The sequence below is a fragment of the Heterodontus francisci genome, chromosome 7, assembly GCF_036365525.1.
Source record: "Heterodontus francisci isolate sHetFra1 chromosome 7, sHetFra1.hap1, whole genome shotgun sequence".
Classification (NCBI taxonomy): Eukaryota; Metazoa; Chordata; class Chondrichthyes; order Heterodontiformes; family Heterodontidae; genus Heterodontus; species Heterodontus francisci.
The window spans coordinates 16552663-16569947 of NC_090377.1; the positions used below are offsets into that span (position 1 = coordinate 16552663).

The 17285-nt window shown below is 45.6% G+C and overlaps 1 protein-coding gene across 2 annotated transcripts in view; it reads left to right on the forward strand.

Moving 5' to 3' along the window:
* The window catches only part of sema5ba (sema domain, seven thrombospondin repeats (type 1 and type 1-like), transmembrane domain (TM) and short cytoplasmic domain, (semaphorin) 5Ba), a 340802-nt gene that overhangs the window by 216030 nt on the left and 107487 nt on the right, over positions 1-17285 (forward strand). For both annotated transcript variants that reach the window (XM_068034843.1, XM_068034844.1), the window contains exon 10: positions 15388-15523. In XM_068034843.1, the coding sequence (XP_067890944.1) occupies positions 15388-15523 (136 nt within the window). The remainder of the gene's footprint in view (positions 1-15387; positions 15524-17285) is intronic.

Here is a 17285-nt window from a genome sequence, read left to right on the forward strand (position 1 = left end):
AGTTGATACCAGAGAACAGTGGCCATGAAAACTACTTGCTTGTTGCAACAACTGAGCTGGTTCACTAATTTCCTTCAGGGGAGAAAGATGGCACCTGTATAACACTGCTTAGTGAACTGTTAGATGGCCCCTGAAGAGGCCCAGCAAATAATTCAGTTGTACAGTCAACAGCAATTTGCAGTTATGTGACACATTTAACCTAGAAAAACATCCCAACCTGCTTCACACAGCAACACAATCAAAAATTGGGCGTCGTGCTGTCGAAGAAAATATTACAAGAGGCAGTCAAAAACTTGACCAAAGAGGTGAGTTTTAAGGAATGGCTTGAAGGAGGAGAGGGAGCTGGAGAGGCAGAGAGGTTTAGGGAGGTAATTCCAGAGGTTGGGGCCGAGACAGCTGAAGGCACGGCTGCCAGTGTTGCGGAGAAGGAAATCAGGGATGTGCAAGAGGCCAGAATTGGAAGAGCACAGAGATTGCAGAAGGTTATAGGGATAGAGGATGGGAGGGGTGAGACCCTGGAGGGATTTGAGCACAAAGCTGAGAATTTTAAAATTGAGGCATCACCGGACCGGACCGAATATAGAGCGTGGGTTCCAGAAGGCTGAAGGCATTGTCACCAATGGTGAGGCAAAGGGAGGAAGGGTTCAGTTTAGAGCTCAGATAGCCAGACAGTGACGAAGCGAACACTGCGGCCTAATCTGTATACACGTACAATCTTTTATTGGCACAGAAGCATATTGCATACCATGCACCAAAAGCACCTCTTTCAGCCTGCTACCCTATATAGGAGCACAGGTGAGTCCCCAGTTAATACCCGCCACCTGAATACAATTAATACCCAATTAATATACAAATGACAGTGCACAGTCATTTTCAGGGCAGTGAGAAATGGGAAAAAAACTGTGGGTTTGTCAGCGTCCCAAGAGCAAGTTAATAAAATAGTGTGATTGACTCAGTAAGCTTCTGGTTCTGATCAGAATGTTTCACGTCGTCCAATCTTAAACATTCGCTCCCTCCATCACTGGCACACCACAGCTGGAATGTAAGTGCGTTGGAAGCAGTTCAGTGAAGGTTTACTAGAATAATAGTAATTGCTCACTTGCCTGAGCTCCAGGGCAGTGGCAGTCAGCGGCGGACTTGGGAGGAACCGGGCTTGGAGCGGAGCTGTTTAAATAAAGAGCAGGGCTCGAGGCCCTCACTTACCAGACGTCCAGGGCAGCAGCAGTCAGCGGCAAACTCTCTGGCTGTATCGGCGCGCGCTCTGTTTGATAAGTGGGAAAAAAAAGACATCACAGGAAATCTGTGGGCTGATTGGTCGGTGGGGGGCAGTTGTTGTTGCTTGTGGATAGCTTAGATAGAGCAGAGTATTAAAAAAAAGGTTCTTTTAAAATAATACCCTAGGATAGCTACCTGTAATTTATTAGTGATTACTAGTTGGAATCGTGTTGTTTGCACAGAGCGAGTTTGTGAGTTGTGTGTGGGGGATTTCACTGGCTGGGGGTGGGGGCGGCGGAGGTGCTCTTTGGTCTTTTTTTTCTCTGCCTTTTCAGCCTCCACGGTACAGGGGAAAAATGCTGATTGGAAATAACTGGTAAGTTATTACACTTATTGCACTAGCAATAATTGGCATGTAAAGCTAAGTCGTGGCAGGGCAGCTTGGCCAAGTTGAATGTGCCTCCTTTGGTATGTGGGAAGTCGTGGAGGCACCATGTCTCCTTGACAAACACATATGCAGGAAGTATCTCCGGCTGCAGAAGCTTGAGCTCCGGGTTTCTTAATTTGAGCAGCGGCCGGAATTACTGTGGCGTTGTAGAGTTGGAGTACTACGTGGCTAGCATGTTTCAGGAGGTAGTCAACCCGGTGACTAAGCGAGCATAGTCAGATAGCTGGATAGCTGCCAGACAGTCAAGAAGGTCAGGGCAGGTAGTGCAGGAGTCCCCGGAGGGCATCCCACTTTCTAACCGGTATTCAGTTCTGAGTACCGATGGGAAGGAGGGTTCCTCTGTTGAGTGCAGTGAGAGTCATGACCAGAGCATCATGGGTGACTCAGCTGTGCATGGAGGGAGGAAAAGGGACAAGAGAGCAATAGTGGTGGGGAATTCTATGGTTAGAGGAACAGATATGTGTTTCTGTGGTTGCAGACGTGATTTCAGGATGGTATGTTGCCTCCCTGGCGCAAGGGCCATGGATATCACCGAGCGGCTGCAGAGCATTCTGGAGGGCGAGGGTGCACAGCCTGAGGTCGTGGTCCACATTGGTACCAACGATATAGGAAGAAAGAGGGATGAGGTCCTGCAGGCTGAGTTTAGGGAGTTAAGAACAAGATTAGCAAGCAGGACCTCATAGGTAGTAATCTCCAGATTACTCCCAAGGCCACGTGCAAGTGAGTATAGAAATAGAAAAATACATCAGGCGGCGCAGTGGTTAGCACTGCAGCCTCACAGCTCCAGGGACCCGGGTTCGATTCTGGGTACTGCCTGTGTGGAGTTTGCAAGTTCTCCCTGTGTCTGCGTGGGTTTTCTCCGGGTGCTCCGGTTTCCTCCCACAAGCCAAATGACTTGCAGGTTGATAGGTAAATTGACCATTATAAATTGTCACTAGTATAGGTAGGTGGTAGGGAAGTATAGGGACAGGTGGGGATGTTTGGTAGGAATATGGGATTAGTGTAAATGGGGGGTTGATGGTCGGCACAGACTCGGTGGGCCGAAGGGCCTGTTTCAGTGCTGTATCTCTAATCTAATCGAATGTGTGGTTGGAGAGATGGTGCAGGAGGGAGGGCTTCAGATTTCTAGGGCAGTAGGACTGGTTCTAGGGAAGGTGGGACCTGTACAAGCCGGACAGTCACATCTGAACAGTAATGGGACAAATATCCTTGCAGGAAGGTTTGCTAGTGCTGTTGGGAATGATTTAAACTAGTTTGTCAGGGGGATGGGAACCTGAGCGCAGTCTTAGTTAGGATAATTTTAGGTCAGGGAGCAGGAGGCAGAAAATTAGCAAGTGACTCTGGAAGACAGAAGAAACAAAGGTTAAAAGTATACACCACAGGAATTTGGCAGTGTTAAAGGGTATTTATTTAAATGCAAGGAGTATAGTAAATAAAGCCCATGAGCTGAGGGCACAGATAGACACATGGCAACACAATATCTTTGCTATAATAGAAACTTGACTTAAAGAGAGGCAAGAATGGCAGCTCAACATCTCTGGATATAGAGTTTTCAGGCATGATTCAGGGAGATAAAAAAAGGAGGGGGTGTAGCATTATTGGTTAAGGAATGAATTACAACTTTGAGGAGGGATGATATGCTAAATGAATCATCAAATGAGGCCATATGGGTGGAGCTCAGAAATAGAAAGGGGACAGCCACATTACTGGGAGTGTACTATAGACCCCTAAATAGTGGGAGGGAGATAGAAGAACAAATATGTAAGCAAATTTCTGAGTGCAAAAACGTTAGTGCAATAATAGTTGGGGATCTCAACTACCCCAATATCAACTGGATACAAACAGTGTGAAGGGCACAGAGGGGACAAAATTCTTGAACTGTGTTCAGGAGGACCTTTTTAGCCAACACGTAACAAGCCCAATGAGAGGGGGTGTAATTCTGGATTTAGTCTTCAGTAATGAAGCTGGGCAAGTGGATGAAGTAACAGTGGGTGACCATTTTGGAGATAGTGACCATAATACAGTTAGTTTTAGCATAATCGTGGAAAAGGACAAAGATAAAACAGGAGCAAAGGTTCTAAATTGGGGGAAGGCAAATTTTACGAAACTGAGAAGTGACCTGGCAAAGGTGGACTGGATACAGCTACTGGAAGGAAAATGAGTGGCAAACCAGTGGGAGGCATTGAAGAGCGAGATACTACGGGCACAGTGTCGGCATGTCCCCACAAAGATAAAGGGTGGTATTGCCAAATCTAGAGCTTCCTGGTTATCTGAAAGCTTACAGAATAAGTTAAAGCAAAAAAAAAAGCTTATGACGATCACAAATATCTTAATACTTTAGAAAGCCTAGAGGAGTATAGAAAGTGCAGGAGTGAAGTAAAAAAGGAAATTAGAAAAGCAAAGAGAGGACATGAAAAATTATTGGCAGGTAAAATCAAGGAAAACCCAAAGATGTTTTATTAGTACATTAAGAGCAAGAAGATAACTAAGGAAAGAGTAGGGCCTATCAGAGATGTACAAGGGAACTTATGCTTGGATGCAGAAGATGTGGGCAGGGTTCTTAATGATTTTTTTGTCTCTGTCTTCACAAAGGAGAGGGTTGATGCAGACATTGTAGTTAAAGAGGAGTGTGAAATATTAGATATGATAAGCATAATGACAGAGGAAGTGCTTGAGGGTCTGACATCCCTGAAAGTGGATAAATCACCAGGACCGGATGGACTGCATCTCAGGTTGTTGAGGGAAGCCAGGGAGGAAATAGCGGATGCGCTGCGGATCATCTTCAAATCCTCACTAGATACTGGAGAGGTACCAGACAATTGGAGGTCTGCGAACATTGTACCATTGTTTAAAAAGGGTGCAAGGGATAGGCCAAATAATTATAGGCCAGTCAGTCTGACCTCAGTGGTGGTTAAATTGTTAGAATCTATTCTGAGGGACAGGATAAACTGTCACTTAGAAAGGCACGGATTAATCAGGGATAGTCAGCATGGATTTGTTAGGGGAAGGTCATATCTTACTAACTTAGTTGAGTTTTTTGAGGAAGTAACAAGGAGGATTGATGAGGGAAGTGCAGTGATGTAATCTACATGGATTTTAGTAAGGCATTTGACAAGGTTCCACATGGCAGACTGGTCAGTAACATGAAAGCCCATGGGATACAGGAGAATGTGGCAGGTTGGATCCAAAATTGGCTCAGTGGCAGGAAACAAAGGGTAGTAATTGACGGATGTTTTTTTTTAATGGAAAGCTGTTTCCAGTAGCGTTCCACAGGGCTCAGTATTGGGTGCCTTGCTGTTTGTTGTATATATTAATGATGTGGGCTTAAATGTGGGAGGCATGATTGGGAAATTTGCTGATGACACAAAAATTGGTCGTGTAGTTAATAGTGAAGAGGATAGCCTTGGACTCGAGAAGGATATCAATAGTTTGGTTGAGTGGGCGGAAAAGTGGCAAATGGAATTCAATCCAGAGAAGTGTGAGGTATTGCATTTGGGGAGGGCAAATAAAGTAAGGGAATACACAATAAACAGGAGGATATTGAGAGGGGTAGAAGAAGTGAGAGACCTTGGAGTGTATGTCCACAGGTCTCTGAAGGTGGCAGGACAGGTGGATAGAGTGGTGAAGAAGGCATATGGAATGCTTTCCTTTATTGGATGAGGTGTAGAGTACAAAAGCAGGGATGTAATGCTGGAACTGTATAAAACGCTGGTTAGGCCACAGCTGGAGTATTGCATACAGTTCTGGTCACCACATTACAGGAAGGACATAATTGCTCTGGAGAGAGTACAGAGGAGTTTTACAAGAATGTTGCCAGGGCTTGAAAGTTGCATCTATGAGGAAAGATTGGATAGCCTGGGGTTTGTTTTCCCTGGAACTGAGGAGGCGGAGGGGTGACTTGATTGAGGTGCACAAAATTATGAGGGGCCTAGATAGAGGAGACAGGAAGGAACTGTTTCCCCTGGTGCAGAGGTCGGTTACCAGGGGGCACAGATTTAAGGTGATTGGTAGAAGGATTAGAGGGGACATGTAGGGAAATGTTTTCACCCGATGGAGGTGGGTGTCTGGAATTCACTGCCAGGAATGGTGGTGGAGGCAGAAACCCTCAATTCTTTTAAAAGGTACCTGGACACGTACCTGAAGTGCTGTAACCGGCAAGGCTATGGACCAGGTGTTGGAAGGTGGGATTAGATTGGGAGGCTAGTTTATGAGGCTGGCGTGGATACGATGTGTTGAATGGCCTCCTTCTGTGCTGTAATTTTTCTATGGTTCTAATACCTGGAATGGGCAGGTTGTCTTATGAGGAAAGATTGGACAGGCTAGGCTGGTATCTGGTGGAGTTTAGAAGAGTAAGAAGCAACTTGATTGAAACATATAAGATCCTGAGGGGTTTTGACAAGGTGGATGTGGAAAGGATGTTTTCTCCTGTGGGAGGATCTAGAACTAGGGGTCACTGTTTAAAAATAAGGAGTCGCCCATTTAAGATAGAGATGAGGAGAATTTTTTTCTCTCTGAGGGTCGTGAGTCTTTGGAACTCTCTTCCTCAAAAGGCGGTAGAAGCAGAGTCTTTACATATTTTTAAGGCAGAGGTAGATAGATTCTTGATAAGCAAGGAGGTGAAAGGTTATCGGGGGTAGGCGGGAATGTGGAGTACTCAGTTCAGCCATGAACATATTGAATGGCAGAGAAGCTTGAGGGGCCAAGTGGTCTACTCCTGCTCCTAATTCATATGTTCATTCATAATGTGTACCATCTACAAGATGAACTGCAGGAACTCACCAAGGTTTATTCGACAGCACCTTCCAAATTTGTGACCTTTACCACCTGGAACAGCAAGGGCCGCAGACGAATGGCACCATCTGCAAGTTCCCCCCTGAGTCACACACCGTCCTGATTTGGAAATATATCACTGTTCCTTCAATGTTGCTGGGTCAAAATCCTGGCACCCCTATCTTAACAGCACCCTAGGTGTACCTACACCACTCAGACTGCAACGGTTCAAGAAGAAGGTTCACCGCCTTCTCAAGGGGCAATTAGGGATGGGGAATAAATGCTGGCCTTTCCAGCGATGCCCGTATCTATGAATGAGTTAAAAAAAAACAAAGTTGTCCAATGATTGCCAAGGGAAAGTGAAGGAGAATCTTCGAATAGGCCTGTTACTTGTTGCTCTTGTACATCTATTAGCTAAAGAGTGTCTTTGGGTAAAACCTGTGATTTATTTTATAAATGGTCCGTTCTAGAAATGCAATATTGGATGCTACCTTTAGGCTTCGGGGTCTGTTGCATGTTTTAATCTGTTATATAATGTTTTGTGTGGTTTGGCAGCCATGGATTCAGGTGCCAGGTCAGTCTGACATTTGAGCCCAGCAGGCATGTGTGGGTGCCCTTTGACCTTGGATGAGGGCAGGAGGGATGACCTCTCCAAGCGGAATCCATCCATTAAGAGAAGCACATGCAGTCCCTGTCTGCTGAAACACTGAGTGAACTCAACAAGTAGGGCGCTTAACTAGATTGTTCTCCCCCCAACCTCCCAACATGTTGGAAATTTGAAGCATATGGAAAACAGAGAGGAAGATTTATTGATATGAAGCTTTGTGATCATTGGTCCATATAGTTTGATTTGATTTTTGGCCTATGCAAATAAAAAAGATAGAACTGTGCATTTATATAGTGCCTTTCACGACCTCAGGACATCCTAAATTGGTTTGCAGCCAATGAAGTACTTTTGAAGTGTAGTCACTGTTGTAATGTGGGAAACACAGCAGCCAATTTGCGCGCAGCAAGCTCCCACAAACCATAATGTAACAATAACCAGATAATCTGTTTTAGTGATATTGGTTGTGGAATAAGTATTGGTCAGTTCACTGGGAAGAACTGTCCTGTTCTTCTTGGAAATAGTGCTGTGGGATTTTTTATGTCTACCCGAGAGGTCAGACGGGGCCTCGATTTAATGTCTTAATCCAAAAGATAGCGCCTCCAACAGTGCAGCACTCCCTCAGGACTGTACTGGAGTGTAAGCCTGGATTATGTGCTCTAGACTCTGGACTGGGCTTTTTTTGCTGCACCAATGTGGGTGACACTGGATTACTACAAAATCACCAAAGCAGAATCGTCGCAAGAAATTATCCCGTTTAGGGCACCATCAACATAGCAAAGAAACAGGGACAATCAAATTAAAAGAAGCCAAAATAAGCAACAAAGCTTCAACAAAAGCAAAGGGAACCTTCTCAACTAAATCATGTTATCAATTTATGGCTCCCACCAGTCACAGAAAACATCAAGCATTGGACAACACCTGCTGCCTTTCCAGGGTCACCTCCCCACAATGGACCGCATCTATCCCAGACCTAGAAATTGCTCTTTTAGCCAGGCCCATGAGTAGATCCATGACTACATCCTTTAGCTTACCTGCCCCTGCACTGGGAAACCTAAGACTTAAACCCACAGCCTTTTAACACAAAGGCAAGAATGCTATCCGCTGAATCAGAGAGGAGGTGATTGGTGAGGAATTTCTCCTTTGTTTGAGCTACAGTGCCCCATCATTTGCAGTTATTTCTGTATATGAGAGAGGTAAAGCAGTGAATCCATGTTTTATATTTAGAAAAATCCTGTAATTAGTTTTGAACATTTGGCTTTTTTGGTTACAAATGTCAACAAAAGCATGAATTCAACAGACTGGGAGTTGATCTTTGCCCCGCCGCCCCCCCCCGTCCCCGTTCCTGACTCAAATCGGCAGGAAGTGGGAGGTGAAGGGCAAGTGAGGAGCACAGGTCAACACAGTAAGTAGACAAAACCCTCAGATTTCCTGTGAGCAATCTCTGCTGCTAAAAAGCAAATGGAATGTAATTCAATTCTTTTTGCTTGATGAGACAAGTTAAACAACTCCACCTGCCTTTTTTTCTGTTTCTATTTTTGCTTTCCCCTGTCTTTTCCTCAGGTTGATGGTTCTACAGGCACCAGCAATATCATTCTACACAGAAGGAGACCACTCGGTCATTGTGTGTTTGTCCGCTCTTTGAAAGGGCGATCCAATTAGCTCCACTCACCCCACTCTTTCCCCATAGCCCTGCAAATTTCTCCTTTTCAAATATTTATCCAGCTCAATTTTGAAAGTTACTATTGAATCTGTTTTCACCTCCCTGTCAGGCAGCGAGTTGTAGATCATAATGACTCGCTGTGTAAAAGACATTCTCCTCATCTCCCCTCTGATTCTTTTGCCCTCGAAACCTCACGCTGTCCTTCGTATGGGATTTTGATCATGGAGGCTATGGTGCTGGTCCTGATTCCCTTCCTCATCATATAACCTACACATTTGTATACTTTACAGCAGAGAGACATTGGATTGTTACTGTCCTGACTGAGACCAGCTAACTTGGCATTGATTCAGTCCTGTTTGGCAGTGCCTCAATTTTAAAATTCTTATCTTTGTGCTCAAATCTCTCCACTGCTTTGCCTCCCCCTATCTCTATCACTTCCTCCAGCCCTACAACCTTCTGCGATCTCTGCACTCTTCCAATTCTGGCCTCCCGCGAGTCCCTGATTTCCTTCACCTCAACATTGGCAGCGTGCCTTCAGATGTCTCAACCCCAACCTCTGGAATTCCCTCCCTAAACGTCCCTGTCTCTCCACCTCTTCCTCTCGTCCTTTAAGACTCTTTCCTTAAAACTTATCTCTTTCCTGCCCTCAAGTATCAAATTTTTATATATTTTTTATTTATTTAGAGATACAGCACTGAAACAGGCCCTTCGGCCCACCAAGTCTGTGCCGACCATCAACCATCCATTTATACTAATCCTACACTAATCCCATATTCCTACCACATCCCCACCTTCCCTCTATTCCCCTACCACCTACCAACACTAGGGGCAATTTATAATGGTCATTTAACCTATTAACCTGCAAGTCTTTGGCTGTGGGAGGAAGCCGGAGCACCCGGCGAAAGCCCACGCATTCACAGGGAGAACTTGCAAACTCCGCACAGGCAGTACCCAGAATTGAACCCGGGTCGCTGGAGCTGTGAGGCTGCGGTGCTAACCACTGCGCCACTGTGCCACCCGTCTGATAATGCTCCTGTGAAGAGCCTTGAGACATTTTATAGGAACAGGAGCAGGCCCTCGAGCTTGTTCTGCCATTCAGTGAGATCATGGCTAAACTGTATCCTACCCCCATCCACCTGTCTTTCTCCAAATTTCTTCATAACAAGCAAAAATCAGATTTAAAATTCCAACTTTTTGTGACAGAGAGTACCACCACCCTTTGCATGAAGAAGTGTTTCCTAACCTCTCTCCAAAATGGCTTGCCTCTGATTTAAAAGTTCTAATTTTACTATGCTGAAGGTGCTATATAGATGCAGGTTATTGTTGCTGGTTGGACCTGGTCTGTGTGTGACTAAATGTTACACTGGGTATTGCATTTGTTCAAATGAGCCAAACTGAGGAAGAAACTTTGCTGTTTTGCATGTTAATCTGTTAATTCCAGAGCTTTGTGCTTGATATTAATCACTCACTTGTCAACAGCGTCGTTGCCTGAACCAAGGTGGGTTTCAGTTTCTCTTTACTCTTTGTTGCTTGTTCCTTTTGGCCTTGCTCCTGGAGATTTAAGATGTAAACAAGCAACCGCTGGCAGCAGGCCAGAATGCTTTAATAACGTTGCACTTGTCACTCGGTAACAAATGAAGCCATCTTTTAAGTTGGGCAGAATTCATCTGGGTATTGTGTGGAAGGCTCTGAATGTACAGCTCAACCCTATGCCAAGCCAGTCATTTCTAAATGCTGATTACATTTTTTTCTTCCTTGGGAATATTTAGCACAGATGAGTGAGCGGTAACTTGAGCCTTGTGTTTGATCGGAGATGCCAGTTTGAGTTTGCTCCAGATTTACTACTGATACACACCGAACAGCCCCATTTAGAGCTTTAGGCTGTCATCGTCTGCAGTGCATAAACTCCCATTGCTTGACCCCAAGGTTATCATGGGCTGCATACCAAGACGGCAACTCCAGAATGATATGAGCACATTCTGTGACTGAAATGGTGTATTAATAAACTTTTAATCTCCACCCTGTCTTTTTATTTCTTCTGCTTTTCCGCTGCACCGTTGGAGGTGCCGTCTTTCAGTATGAGACATTAAAACGTGTCCCGTCTCCGGTGGAAACACAATATCCCACGGCACTCTTCGAAGAAGAGCTTGGGAGTTCTCCCTGGTATCCTGATCAATAATTATCATTGAAAATAGATGATCTGCTTGTTTATCTCCTAGCTGTTTATGGGAGCTTGCTGTGTACGATCAGCTTCTGCTTTTCCTACATTACAACAGCAACTACACCTCAAACGTACATCATTGGCTATAAAGTGCTTTCAGCGATCTTGACCATTTGAAAGGTATAAATTCAAGATTTTTTTTATGCGCAAAGGTCTCACTTCAAATCCAATTATAAAGCCATTAATTGCAAACTTTTATAGCAGTAATGCTGAATGTCTTCCTAATAATTCCTTGCATTTCTAACATGTTGGGAGGTTGAGTGGTGAAAGCTTTTCTTTCTTGTCCATTTTCTCCAGAAGGTGGGGACTCTTGTTGCTCTTCAGTTTCATGGACAAAGAATGTCCTCCAACACCATGCCCAGAAACTCACCAAATCAACAGCCATAGCTCTTTAAATTAACACTTTAGATGCTGCCTGCTTGCATTCTGGAAGTTGTGGATGTAAGGCAGCACTGAATGAATCAGGCCTTTTAGCCCAGCAAAGCCCATATAAAATTACCATATTGTGGATTCTGCCCCATCCATTTACCATCCTGAGGGGAGGCTCTGTTCAAGACTTGTAATGAAAATTGCAGAGACTTGGTATTGAGAGGAATTGAATTCAATGACAATAGAAATTGAGAGAGATTCACTATCATGTATTTACATTATTGCAGTAAAAATGGGGTCAGAATTACCCTATTTTTTGACTGCCGCAGAGGATAGAATGCCTGAGCATCAGTGGCAGCAGAATCCATAACAGTGTTTAAGAGAGAAGTGGGTAAGTATTTGAGAAATAGCGAAACTGTTGTAGAAACTGGTAAGTGAATGGAACTAAGTGCATAGAAAGAAATTGCAGGCACATTGCGAGAATGATCTCTTCCTTCACTGTCAAACTCAGTGAACGGCAAAACTAACTCCGGTAATCGAAGGCAAGATTTTCCCCATGGGCTTCGGGACCCCGACGTCTGGGTCAAATGGGGGTCAGAAGCCCACGCTGTAGGGGAAGCAATCACCCAGCAGTGATTTTCCCCGAATTGGACAATTCATGGCCAAATGGCAGGCCTGCTGTCCAATTAAGGATGTCAGGCAGGCTTTTGAAGCTGAAAGGCCAATAGGAGGCCCTCCAGCACTGAAGAAGCATCAGGCTGCCTTTTCAGGTAAGTAAGAGAGAGGGCACTTCAAGATGGAGGAGCAATCTCTCCAACTTATTAAAATGTTAAATAAAATTAGACATGGCAGTCAGGCCATTGTGGAGGGAGAGCCCCTCTACAGGATGGGCTGCAGCTGGAGGCAGGTAGGGCCACAAAGCCTTCCTGGAGCACTGCCCACAAACCCAGGCCCCCACCCCTCCATCCCGGTCTGCCTCCAGGCAGCTGACCGGTTCCCCGACACCTCCAGTTGACCGCTGACCATAGGCCTTTAAAGTGCTTTAATTGGCTACCCGCTGCTTGTAGGCTGGTAGCCCTGCTGCCTGATTGTCAACCCCCCTCCCCCCCCACCACGCCCCGCCACTTGGAAAATGGCCTTGGGGGGGGGGGGGGGGGGGGTACGTGGTGGTGCCGGCAAACCAGCTTGCCAGCCGGCAGCGCAAAACTCCGTGTCTGCCCGCCTCAGTGTCTGCCCCCATCAAGGCCTAAAAATTCAACCCCTTGGGTCAAGAGGAGTATGTTGGGGAGGGTTGGGGTTGAGGCTGATGTACTGTCATTGACAGAATGGAGGGGAGCCATGGTAGATGATTTAAGGGTGATAATCTTGAATGTATTCCCTATGAACTAATGGAGATTTCCAATACAGACTGATATCAGGTAGCTTTATACATGTTTCTTATTCCTTCATGGGATGTGAGAGCCGCTGGCCAGGCCAGCACTTATTACCCATCCCTAGTTACCCTTGAGAAGGTGGTGGTGAGCTGCCTTCTTGAACCGCTGCAGTCCATTTGGGGTAGGTACACCCACAGTGCTGTTAGAGAGGGAGTTCCAGGATTTTGACCCAGCGACAGTGAAGGAACGACGATATAGTTCCAAGTCGGAATGGTGTGCGGCTTGGAGGGCAACTTGCAGATCGTGGTGTTCCCATCCACCTGCTGCCCCTGTTCTTTCTAGGTGGAGAAGATCGCGGGTTTGGAAGGTGCTGTTGAAGGAGGCGTGGTCAGTTGCATCTTGTAGATGGTACACACTGCTGCCATTCTGCGTCGGTGGTGAAGGGAGTGAATGTTGAAGGTGATGGATGGGGTGCCAGTCAAGCGGGCTGCTTTGCCCGGGTTGGTATCAAGCTTCTTGAGTGTTGTTGGAGCCGCATTCATCCAGGCAAGTGGAGAGTATTCCATCACACTCCTGACTTGTGCCTTTTTTGGGAATAGAACAGCTCCTTTGAAAGGGTAATGTTTAAATAGTATGTATGACATTACTCTTGTTAGTAAGTCGCATCAATTCTGTTCAACCCTGAAGCGCTGTATTGTGGATTCATTCTACATCACCTGTCTTGCATACAACCATCGTTTGCTGGCATTTAAAAAAAAACTATTATTTTTTTTCTCCTCCTTTATTCACCGTTGATTGCCAATTTACCTCATGCTGAGGTACAGTTGTAAGGGCCATGGCTGGAATCCAACACTTCACCATTCTTGCTGTACAATAATCATTGGCAGGGGTCGGGGTAGCTCATGATGGCCAATGCTAATTCCTGCACCTGACTGAGGACTGAACTGGTGCGTGTTGACGGGCAATTTGACTGGGGTGGAATCACAACAAGCCTGGCTCTGTCCTGATTGGACATTCATCTGTGGATGGCCTCGGGAGGTGAAACATTAGATCATTTATTATTCTTACCCACCCTCTTCACTTTAGTCCCCATTTGCTGGAATTACCATTGAAAGATAAAGAATAAGGAAAGACTTACATTTATATAGCACCTTTCATGACCTCAGGACATTCCAAGGTGCTTTGCATCCAATCTAGCACTTTTGAAGAGTAGGTGAGCTTTAGCAAACACGGCAGCCAATTTGTGCATAGCAAGATCCCAGAAACAGCATTGTGATAGTGACCAGATCATCATCTTTTTTTTCATTGATGTTGATTGAGGGATAAATATTAGGCTGGACATTAGTTCAATGACCTTTTGCCAGATACTGCGAGTGTGAGGGCAGGATAGCTGCAGGCGGAGAGTCAGGTGATGAATCCTCCAGTTGGTAACTCTCTTTGTATTGGATTAATAGACGAAGGGGAAAACATTTGCAGGGCTATGGGGAAAGAGCAAGGGGGAGTGGGACTACTTGAATGGCTCTTTCCATGAGCTGGGACAGGCATGCTGGGCCAAATGGCCTCCTTCTGTGCTGCATCATTCCAAGGTTCTATCTGGATGTTGTCCCAGGCCTGTATATCAAACCTCTGATTTAAGGCTGATAAAGGTGATCTTGGCGGTAGCCTGGTGGCAGCAAGTTCCAGGCACTCTGTGTAAAATACTTGCCTCGCACATCCCCTCTAAACTTTGCCCCTCTCACCTTAAACCTATGTCCCCTAGTAACTGACTCTTCCACCCTGGGAAAAAGCTTCTGACTATCCACTCTGCCCATGCCGCTCATAACTTTGTAAACCTCTATCATGTCGCCCCTCCACCTCCGTCGTTCCAGTGAAAACAATCTGAGTTTTTCCAACCTCTCCTCAAAGCTAATGCCCTCCAGACCAGGCAACATCCTGGTAAACCTCCTCTGTACCCTCTCCAAAGCCTCCATGTCCTTCTGGTAGTGTGGCGACCAGAATTGCACGCAATATTCTAAGTGTGGCCTAACTAAGGTTCTGTACAGCTGCAACATGACTTGCCAATTTTTATACTCTATGCCCTGACCGATGAAGGCAAGCATGCCGTATGCCTTCTTGACTACCTTATCCACCTGCGTTGCCACTTTCGGTGACCTGTGGACCTGTACGCCCAGATCTCTCTGCCTGTCAATACTCCTAAGGGTTCTGTTATTTACTGTATACCTCCCACCTGCATTAGACATTCCAAAATGCATTACCTGACATTTGTCCGGATTAAACTCCATCTGCCATTTCTCTGCCCAAGTCTATATCCTGCTGTATCCTCTGACAATCCTCATCATTATCCGCAACTCCACCAACCTTTGTGTCGTCCGCAAACTTACGAATCAGACCAGCTACATTTTCTTCCAAATCATTTATATATACTACAAACAGCAAAGGTCCCAGCACTGATCCCTGCGGAACACCACTAGTCACATTCCTCCATTCAGAAAAACACCCATCCACTGTTACCCTCTGTCTTCTGTGACCGAGCCAGTTCTGTATCCATCTTGCCAGCTCACCTCTGATCCCGTGTGACTTCACCTTTTGCACCAGTCTGCCATGCGGGACCTTGTCAAAGGCATAATGGGGGAAAGCAGAGCAAAAGTGGAATAAATATTCTGGTGATGTAGGTGCTCTATTGATGCACACACTCAATATTCACCTCTCTGATTTTTCCAACAGGAATAGCATTGCAGCCTCTGCAGTCTGTGCCTACAATCTCAGTGCCATCACGCAGACCTTCAACGGACCGTTCCGATACCAGGAGAACCCTCGATCAGCCTGGCTTCCTGCTTCAAACCCCATTCCCAACTTTCAGGTACATGGCAAAAGCAGCTCATCCCTTCCATTGACCAACCCGACTCTCCCATTCTCGGCTCCAGCTGCACTTTGCTCGGCCCTCTTGGTTTTTTGACTCCTGGGCGATTATTCCAAACATTTATCTCCTGTTGAGTGAAGGTCTTCCTATGATTTGTGTTGAATTAATTTAAACATGTGCCCTCTGGTCCAGCAAAGAGTAGTTGGGGCAAATTACAAAGATGCCTTTAGGGCAAGCTAGAGATGTATTACATAGCAAACACAACACAGAAACAGACCATTCAGCACAACTGGTCTGTGCTAATGTTTATACTCCACACAAGTCTCCTCCCATTCTATCTACCTCATCTCAGCCTTTCAGCATATCTTTCTATTCCCTTTTCTCTCATGTACTCATCTAAATAGAAGGATATATTAATGAGTTTGATGAAATAGGTTGGGAAGAGGCTTGTGTGGAGCATAAACACCAGCACAGGCCAGTCAGACTGAAAGGCCAGTTTCATAGAACCATAGAAACATAGAAAATGGGAACAGGAGTAGGCCATTCGGCCCTTCGGGCCTGCTCCGCCATTCAAAAAAGATCATGGCTGATCGTCTAATTCAGTATCCTGTTCCCACTTTCTCCACATATCCCTTGATCCCTTTGGCATTAAGAAATATATCTATCTCCTTCTTGAATGTATTTAATGACTTGGCCTCCACTGCCTTCTGCGGTAGAGAATTCCACAGGTTCACCACCCTCTGAGTGAAGAAATTTCTCCTCATCTCGGTTCTAAATGTCATACCCCGTATCGTGAGACTGTGACTCCTGGTTCTGGACTCCCCAGCCATCAGGAACATCCTCCCTGCATCTAGCCTGTCTAGTTCTTTAGTGTAAATCCTATGTAGCACCCAGTTTACCTTATCTGTGCTATTTAATGTGAGATCATCCCTTTGGCTGCCTTCTTTACAGATAATGGAATGTGACCTTTCTTAAAGGGGCAATTTTAACTTTACCTGCCCAAAGGAAACTGCATGGGCGGGAGTTAAAATCATCTGGGAGACTTCCTCGGAGACATCTTCCCATTGTTTTGAATTTTAATCCACTATTCTGAGCAGGCAACAGGAAGGACTTGCCTAAGCCGGCAGGGGTCCTTCTTTAAATATGCAGAGCAGGGCCTGCTGACAGGATTGGGCCTTGACTGTGGTTTTACCCAGTGGCCAATGCAGGGGACGCTGTTGTGTTTTTTCTTTCCTGCGGGAAGAGAATTCGAGACCAGAGAAGCCCAAACAGGCAAGTAATCTTTACTTAAATAAAGATCAGAAAATGCTGGAAATGTTCAGCAGGTCAGGGAGCATCTGCGGAGAGAGAAACAGAGTTAATGTTTCAGGTCGTTGGCCTTCCTTAAGAACCTATTTTACTTTCCTTGTTAGGGGAAATGCCAGGAGCAGCAGGAGGAACCCCATGAGGAGAGTTTAGGCCTCCCCAGCCCTGGATTATCCCCTCCCCAACTTACTGATTGTGAGACACTCCTGAAACGCCTCCTCACAACATTACCCTATTCCTGGAGAATGTACTCCCATCCAAAAATTCCAGTCCTACCCATTGGCCTGTTTCAGGCATATAGCTAACTGGTAACAGATGAATATATGAACGATGGCAGACAGGGAAAGACAAGCCTGCACCGTTCAATTGTCATACTGTGGGGGAATCTGGAAATTTTCCTCTTCCACCCTCAAAACTAGTCCAGAAGATCACTTTGGCCCTGAGAGTTTTAGCCAGT